The 9,267-nt window shown below is 35.1% G+C and overlaps 1 protein-coding gene across 1 annotated transcript; it reads left to right on the top strand.

The window, feature by feature from the left end:
• Window positions 1-1,566: 1,566 nt before the first annotated feature.
• On the top strand, window positions 1,567-8,993 carry LOC103995162 (uncharacterized). The gene is made up of 5 exons (XM_009415686.3): window positions 1,567-1,767; window positions 5,749-5,909; window positions 7,484-7,570; window positions 7,805-7,963; window positions 8,667-8,993. The coding sequence occupies exons 1-5, from the start codon at window positions 1,662-1,664 to the stop codon at window positions 8,763-8,765; spliced, it is 612 nt and encodes a 203-aa protein (XP_009413961.2). The 5' UTR covers window positions 1,567-1,661; the 3' UTR covers window positions 8,766-8,993.
• Window positions 8,994-9,267: the final 274 nt, after the last annotated feature.

Here is a 9,267-nt window from a genome sequence, read left to right as displayed (position 1 = left end):
TCCCCCCTTATCCGGTGACAGTAGTGGTTTCCTTTTTTTCTGTTTGTTTTTATCTACACAAATAATCATAAATATGATTGTACTTTCCAAAACAATTTTTTATTTAGTGGTTTTCACATTCTTCCCTCTAAATTAGTGCTTAGAAATACGAATAATGATCTAAAATATTAATCACATCATATTTATATTTTATATATAATTTTAAAATATTATTTATTTTACAATGATAATTATAATTAATAGTGATTGATTTGAATATACTCTCATGAAAATTATGTTTGAAGCGCGGTTCATAATTTCGACCACTGATATTAATTAGGGATTCAGTGCACCAATATCATATTATACCATATTGTACCGATCGATTTATCTTTGATTCGTGTATTGATGATGGCTTGTCATGTCATATGTATTGAATCGTACGAAACGGCAACATATATAGAGAGAAGAAAGCGTGGACGCTACCCACACTGCATGGAGCACAAATGTTTGTTGAAATGCCGACACTACGCCAACCACGGGATGCCAAGACCCGCGTCAGCCCCGGCGGCATTTGGACGCCTCTGACGACGCTGCGTACGTGAAAGCCGCTCATCCCAACAACCGCAACCGAGCGTGCAAGCGATCGTGGTCTTCACAAGCAGTAGTGTATATTCCTGAGACGGCCACCCTTACTCATCCTCGTGCCCTCCGTGCTTCTTTGTGCATGTGCAGTGAAGGTGACTGAAGAAGAACAGTTGCTGCTGCTTCTATATGTTTTTCCATTTTGTTTTCATCAAAGATAAATGGTGAAAATGAGATATCATCTTAATATCTTATTATTAATATTTAAAATGTTTAAGCTAATTAACGACCAGATCAATGTGTTAGATATATTTATCTTCATAATTGTTTTTGTGTTATAATAGATTTTGAACAGGCACATGCACTATTTCAGAACCTTGTAAGTGTAGAATCTAAGTACTCAAAGAAAATATTTAAAATTGGTTCGATTCGATTGGAATCGATTAATCGAACCGGGCAAGAGCTTATAGTCATCAAAATCAAAACCATTGATGAATCGGGTCAAATTGGTTATGGATCAATTCGGTTCGGTTCGACATGGTTCGAACTTTGAAACGACGCTATTGAACAGACGCTGAATCGGTTTAATTAGCGTTGGTACATAGCATAACTGTATAGTATTTCGTTCGTTGAACCGGTTAACTGCTGTCTCAATGTTCGGTTTAATTAGTTCGGTCCATAAAAGTAGCGACCGGTGCGGCTCGGTTTACGACCCATAAACGGCCCAGAAGATATTTTGTCGGATAAGAAGCAAAGGTGACCTATAAATTGCGCGTTCGCTTCTTCTCGGTTCGGTTCGACATAGTTTGACCGACCCTATCGAACAGACGCTGAGTCGGTTTAATTAGCGCTGTTACATAGCATAATTGTACAGTATTTCGTTCGCTGAACCGGTTAACTGCTGTCTCAATGTACGGTTTAATTAGTTCGGTCTATAAAACATAGCGACCGGTGCGGTTCGGTTTACGCCCCAAAGACGGCCCAGAAGATATTTTGTCGGATAAGAAGCAAAAGGCGACCTATAAATTGCGCGTTCGCTTCTTCTCTGGTGCGACAGTGGAGCTCGAGACCCCCACCACCAAATTGCCAAATCCCAAATGGCTGCCGTGGGTTCGAGCGTCTCGGTCTTCAATCCAGCTTTAGCGCTTGTGCATTTTACTGGCCATGGACGCCTCTCGATTACAAGAAGCAACCTGGTTTCAGGTTTTCTTTTCGTGTCTTCCCTTTCTGTTTGCCTTCTCCGTAGTGGTTCAGGAACCATAATATTCGCTTCCGATCTGTCGGCATGCTATGTTGGTTTTTATTAGATTGCAATTGAAGGATCCTTCGATAGAATTGCTCGCGTTTGGGTTATGCTTGACTGAGGATCGATTACGGAACTTGTAAGACAAGTTTCACCTTCTTGTTTTGAGAGATTATGATATCAATCGCTGGCGGGAACAGTTACACCAGAGCTGCATATAAGCCCACGAAAAATTGCAGCTTCTTCTTACTGGCTATATAGTTTACCCCGGTTATATCAAGAATCTTGGTTAAATATTTGGTCGTAGTTGAAAGAAATGACTGGCTTGAATTTTTATTGATAGCGTGTATGAATTTATATCCACAACGAGAGATTACAAAAATAGGATAATTACATTATTTTTTCATCAATAATAAATATAAAATATTTTTCTAAATCATTTCATAATGTAGGAGATCACATTGAGACCATGATCCTTATTATTCATAGAATCATGATAATATGTTCTCATAATTTCTATGATTTAGAATCATTATAACATATTATCAAGATATTGAGAGGATCATGATAATCTTATCATGATTTATTTTTCTTAATAATATCCTTCCTAATATGCTCCTGCAAGATGGTGCTCCTATCAAGGGCACTAATCTTGGATCGATATAGGAGGAATTATTGGTAAGACAAAGATTTGGTAAGAGCATCTGTAAGTTGATCAGAAGATGAGCCATGAGGGACACGTAACTCACCATTTTGAACTTTGTTATGAACAAAGTGAAAATCGATAACTATGTGCTTTATTCAAGAGTGAAATATAAGATTAGCATATAGATATGTTGTCCTGATATTGTCATAATATATCGATGGAGGATCAAAAAATATGATAAATAGTTTATATAGTAATGATTGAATCCAATAAAGTTTAACAGTTGTAGAAGCAAATGCTCGATATCCAGCCTCCGTAGAAGATCTTGCAACAGAACGTTATCTCTTGAAACTCCAAGAGATTAGATTGTGACCAAGGAATACGACATAAGCACTAGTAGATATCATGTCATCCTTATTACTTGTCTAATCAGCACTCGAAAATACATGAAGCAATAGAGGGGAGTCCTTTCAGAGAAATAAGTCGTGATTAATAGTGCCCTTTAAGTGCCACAAATGACGTTTAACGGTTGTCCAATGGTTGAAATTTAGCTTGTGCATAAATTGAGATAATTTATTTACTGCATATGCAATGTCCGGACGAGTGAATGCTAAATCTTGTAGATTGCCAACAATTTGGTGACTCAGTGGCATCACTAAGATTAGCACTATCGGATACGGCAAGAGGAACACTTGTAAAGATTAGCATAGTAACAATATTATCTTCAAACATTTTTATGCGATCTAGAAGGTCATAAATATACTTCTGTCGAGAAAGAAATAGACCATTTGTCGTGTGGATGACTTGAACACCAAGAAGATAGTTGAGGGACTCAAGATCTTTGATTGTAAACTTGTTTCCAAGCTACTAAATAAACTGATTAATTATTATTGATTTATTATCAGTAATAATTAAATCAACATAAACTAGTAGAAAAATGATTATGCCCTCACGAGAATAAATGAATAACGAATTATCAGATTGAGAATTATGAAATCCAACTAAGACTAGATGTGTTTGAAGTTCATGATACCAAGCACGAGAGGCCTACTTGAAACCATAAAGAGCCTTACGTAACTTATATATATCTTGAGGAAGATTTTGATCAATAAAACCTGGAGGTTTCCTCATAAATATATCATCGAAAATATGATTATGAAGAAATGCATTATTCACGTCCAACTATTGAAGTCCCCAATTGTTAAACAAGGCAGACATAAAATAATATGAATTGTTGTTGGCTTCACAATTGGGCTAAAGGTGTCATGGTACTCGAGGTCTGACATTGATGAAATCCCTTTGCAATAAGTCTTGCTTTATACTTATTTATGGACCCATCATGATTTTGTTTGATACGAAAAACTCATTTACACCGTATAAGGTTTATACTATTCCGAATAAAGTTCCATATACTATTCCGTAATAAAGCATTATATTCTTTAGTCATTGCCGCTCACCATTCTGGAATTTTTAAGGCTTGGTTAACAGTAGAAAGCCCATAAATAAATTTTTGAGATTGTTTTACGAAAACAAAGAAATGTTTATTTGGTTTAGAGATTTCATTTTTCGATCTAGTAACCATCAGATGAATTGGTGTAGGGTCAATGATATCTCTAGGACGTGTTGGACAAGAAGAATTTAAAATAGGGGATGTTGAAACTAAACCTTGTCGTGAATTCCATTGATGCGTGACACTCTCATGAGGCAGCTGGATGAATAAGGTAACATATTGTTCATCATGTACCATTAAGGAAGGATCTGGTAGGCTTTGAGTGGATAGAGTTTTTGGATTGGTGGTTGGGGTTGATGTTTCAACTTGAACAAGAATGATAATATGAGGTGGCTTATGAATTTGGGGGACTCAATCAACAAAGTTATTGGAAGTTCGTCTAGGTAAGGAAGAGTCAAGTTATTTATAAGAAAAAACAAATTCTATAAAATCAACATGACGAGAAATGAAAATTATTTTGGTTAATGGATCAAAACATTTAAAGGCATTTTGATTAGTAGAATATCCAAGAAAAACACATGTTTTTGATCGGGTTTCTAATTTGTTATAGGTGTAAGGTTTTAACCATGGATAACATAAACACCCAAAAACACGTAATTTCCTATAGTTAGGAGTGGATTTAAATAGTTTTTCAAATGATGAAATCATATTGAGAACTAGAGTGGGCATGCGATTAATAAGATAAGTTGATGTAACAAATATATAAGACCAAAATTAGAAAAAGTAAGGAAGCTTAAGTAAGGAGTGTGAGACCAGTTTAGATAATGTGCTTATGACAACGTTCCGCGGTCCCATTCAGGAGTATGTGAAGGGGTGAGAAAATGAAAGATTCCATTGGTTTCAAAAAAAAGTTACGAAGCTTTTGAAATTCACCACCATTATTAGAGTAGAATGAAATTATGGATCGTTGAAAGAACTTTTCAACAATAAGTTTGAACTTAGGAAAAATGATGAATACTTTAAATTTTTGCTTTAAGGGAAATAACCACATATACTATGTGAAGTGACCAATAAAAATAAGATAGTAATCATGAGATTATATTGATGAAGGACCCTAACATCAAAATATATAAGTTCAAGAGGCGAATTACTTGTGAGAGAGGATGTAGATGATCCTCTCAATATCTTGATAATAGTAGACTAGTAGTAACATATTGGATCTTTTTTATAGGGGAAATAACTCTCATTTTGAACCAACCATTTGTTTTGCTGAGTTGGATGGAGAAGTGTTTATCATTGGATCCGTATTTCATTTACTCATTATGTACTAATGATGCTTGGCGAATCTTAGGATTCTAATTAGCTTCTGCCATCCTCATTCAACCTAGATAGAAATGGGCACAGTTTGTACCTTCATATGTTAGTAAAATTATATGTCCAAATGGAGTGATGTTGCTTTATTTTTAAGAAAATAAATTTGATGTCTGAGAATGAGCATTTTGCTATAGTGTGGCTCTTTTTAAGTGGTCATAAATAAAGTTTTTGTAGTATTGAACTATCATATCCTATTTCAGTTTAGTCCATGGCTGTATTATATTTTTTTCTGAATCGAACTTTCAACTGAAATAATGGGGGAATAACCCAGGCAACCTTGTTTCTACATATTAGTTGCTTTGCTTTTCTCCATATGATGCTGTTCTTTATAGTTAAGAGTTACCTTTTATCAGCTACATTTGTTACTTGTAGTTAGAACTGAATATAAAGCAAGAATTCATTGATTAGATGGACTTATGTCATCAGTTGACATTTAAAAGCCTAAAAGAAGCTGATGCTCTGCTGCTGCAGTTGGCTGTCAAAATACGTATGGGGCCAAGAGTGTCACTTATTTAAAAAGAGAGCTTTCCAGATTGAATAGGAGAAGAATGTTCTCTGGGGTTCCCAGAAGCACTGGTTCATCATCGTCAGGAGGGAATCCAGATGACTTAAAGCCATCAGACAAAGAGGAGGTACGCTGCACAATAGATCCATATTATAGTGTTTAGTGCCAATAGGCTGTTAATGCATCTGATTTTTTTTTCTGTTGGATGAAAACACCACGTATCATAAACATGTAGTCACTCCCACATCTTTTCTCAGAAAATGATCAAATAGGCATGAAAGTCTGACAGAGCAACTGAAATAACCTAGAATGAATCCAGCTGTGCAAATACTTCGAACCGATGCAAATATTGTGAAAAATGTGAACTAAATCTCATGTTTACAAAACTCTTCCAGGCTGGGTATAATATTTGACATCTGGGAAGTTCTTCGTGGACTGGGTACATCTTCTATAGAGCAAAACTGATTTCTTCTTTCATTTCACAATGCCAATTGAGTGATTCAACCTCATGTTCAAAATATTCTCTTTGACATGAGGGTGTTGTATCCTCCTGACCAGGCAGATGGAATGTGAGGATGCAACAATCTGATCATTTATTTAGGACCTTTTTCTAGTTCGCTGAAGGTGAGAACGGGTTATGTCAATTCTTCCTTGAAGATTTTTCCATGTTTGATCCCATGCTACAGTATTATGGAAAAAAAGATGTCTACTTCCTCGCAAATGCTGGCTTCTAAATTTTGACGCCTTTTCCAAATTGTGGTCCTATTGCTGCCCAATATTGACATATATAAACATGTGAACATGAGCAAAGGTTAATTCTAGTCCCTAAATCTTATAGAAAGCAATAAGGAAAAATTGGTTTAGGAGAAAATCAGTGAGCATTATGCAAGATCGTGTTAGTAAGAAAAATGATTGGTCTCAGATGTACCATGGATAACTTCTAAAGCTGGTATAGTTCTCTTCCTGTTTGTGCTAATGCCAGTTTTCTATTTGGTCATTTAGCCATTATACTAGATACATGTCTAGCTGTTCTCCTCTTTATATATCACCTTAGAGGTTCTCATGATATTTATTTTAAAAATTGTAAATATTTTCGATATACAATTATCTTAATCATCCATAACACATAGAACAATATATTTCTGATTTTATTTGACAAGATTTATGGGTGCCTTCTTTGGAACTTGATTCTACTGTTGTTTGACCTTTACATGGTCTTTCAGGACCAAGATCACATTACAACTTCATTCAAAAACACACAATTCTCTTGTAATTGTAGTGATTCTTGATTCTGTTCTAAGTCATCTTGTTGAATCCGATCTGCAGTACTGTGTACTGGAAAGACATCTAAAAGATTATTCCACTTATTGTGCGTGGGAACAGATGCCCATGATTTGGAGTAATGCTTTTATTAATACTAGCACATGAGAAAGTCTTTGTTTTTGCTGTAATTAATTATTTAGTGCTTTGTTATCATTTATCAATACTAGCACAGCACAAAGTCTCCAGCATTTGCCACAATATCAATATCCTACCTTCCTTTTCCTTGAAAATTATTGGATCTTTCCCACCAGGATTTCATTGAATAAGCAGTCATTATCCCACCGTGTAATTTTCTTTGCTGTAGACTCTGATTGATTAATCAGCTCTTCGAGATGAAAGGTTGGTGAAAGTGATGTTTAGACTTAATATTTTGTGCAGGTTCCATTTGGATACACAAGAAAGGATGTTTTACTGATTGGTCTTGGAGTCACCTTAGCAGGCATTGGTTTAAAAAGTGGACTGGAGGTAATGCTAATTCTTCAACTCAGTTTCTCCATCAGATTATCCAATCTATGCAACCATATTTTTTAGATGAGAAGTTGGTAGAACTTATCTGGAACCTTGACGAAGTAAGGAAAAAGTTAATGAGATTGTGGAGAATCTAATCTACTTATTAGCACACACAGATGACATCTGTTACTTTGTATAAGAACTTCCATGCTGCAATTTTTTTAATCTTATCTTTTTCATTTGCTTCAGTTTGCTGGGGTTGATCCTTTGCAAGCAGGGAATGTGGTTCAATTGTTTATTGTCCTGGGCCTAACAGTTGGATGGATTTCTACATACATGTTTAGAGTTGCAAACAAAGATATGACTTATGCTCAGCAGTTAAGAGACTATGAAAAGAAAGTCATGGAGGTCAGTAATGCTTCCTTAAGTACAGAAAACTATTTCCTCCAAGTTGATCTCACAAATGCTTGCCTTTTACGTCTGTTTCTTTTGTACTTTTGACATTTTGGATGTAAATTTCTCTTTTTAGTTTGCATATCTATTTGAGATTGATAATGGTATTCTTGAAATGTTTGAAAATAAAACGAATCCATGTTAAATTTCTAAAGTTGTGATGTTACTCTATGAATATGAAAATGCACACCCAAGATTACTTCTAGAACGTTAAGACTTGCAGTAAGCGAGAGTACAAGGTGCTTTTGGTATTTGAGGTATTGGAGTTGGTAAGTGTTTTTTGATTCCTAAAACCAGTATTCTTGGATGACAAGGAATCCAATTATAGAAAAGACTTTTATGAAAAAGAAAAAGTTATTCTATAAACATGTTTATATGAGAAGTTGTGTAAAGGGAATTTATGTCTGAATTAAGTTAAAAATATGAAAATTTTGGTTTTGGTCCATGGACATTAGCAAAGAGTGTTGCTTTTTATATCAAGGTAAAACTATAATTTTCAATACCAAGAATATGTTTGTTCAAATTTATCTTGGAACATTGATCCCCATTAGTGTCTTAGAGAAATTTTAGAAGATCTTATGGGATTTAATGACTGTATAAAATGACAATTGATAAATTTCTTTTACTAGATAAATGACAAAAGTTTCCTAAATTCCAGAAACGTTTAGAGGGACTTACTGAAGCTGAACTGGAGGCATTGCTCGAGCAAGTAGAAGAAGAGAAGAGACGCCTGGCAAGTGGTGAGCAAATTAATTGAAGTTCTTCCAAATCCAAAGATGATAATACCATAGAGCCAGATGTGAAGAAAGGTCAAAGCATCTGCATTCTTATACATATGTTGTCATCCTCCCACCAATATCAACGTGAAACCATGTGTCATGAGCTCTTTTATCTTCATCTGTTGTATAGTTTGCAGTTGTTGGATGGCTAATTGAAATATTTTCATCCAATTAGAAAAATAAAATCACTTTCTTACTTCTCTTTACTATAATTAAAGCTAATGGAAGTTGGAATTCTCCTTGAAGTTCCCTTGAAATTCCTCTAAAATATAAATCAGCTTTGACATTGTCTTCATGTCCATGATTTGTAGAGTTTCCAATTGTGGTTTCACACTATGGGATTCAGCTGGTGTATGCATAAAAAGACACTGAGATATTGGGACTTCATTGATGGTGCTTACAAATGCTAACATATATATTCTTTTGCATGGTGACTATAATTTCACTTCTGTGATCTTGTGACTATAAATTGAAGGGAGA

Source organism: Musa acuminata, chromosome BXJ1-8 (assembly GCF_036884655.1).
Source record: "Musa acuminata AAA Group cultivar baxijiao chromosome BXJ1-8, Cavendish_Baxijiao_AAA, whole genome shotgun sequence".
In the NCBI taxonomy this organism is placed as follows: domain Eukaryota; kingdom Viridiplantae; phylum Streptophyta; class Magnoliopsida; order Zingiberales; family Musaceae; genus Musa; species Musa acuminata.
This window is presented reverse-complemented; position numbering and strand designations above follow the sequence as displayed.

Excerpts from the sequence above, each read along its gene's own strand:
- LOC103995162 (XM_009415686.3), top strand. The coding sequence starts at position 1,662 with ATGGCTGCCGTGGGTTCGAGCGTCTCGGTCTTCAATCCAGCTTTAGCG. Across the intron at positions 5,910-7,483 it reads AGCCATCAGACAAAGAGGAG|GTTCCATTTGGATACACAAG; the intron begins GTACGCTGCACA and ends TATTTTGTGCAG. Across the intron at positions 7,964-8,666 it reads ATGAAAAGAAAGTCATGGAG|AAACGTTTAGAGGGACTTAC; the intron begins GTCAGTAATGCT and ends CCTAAATTCCAG.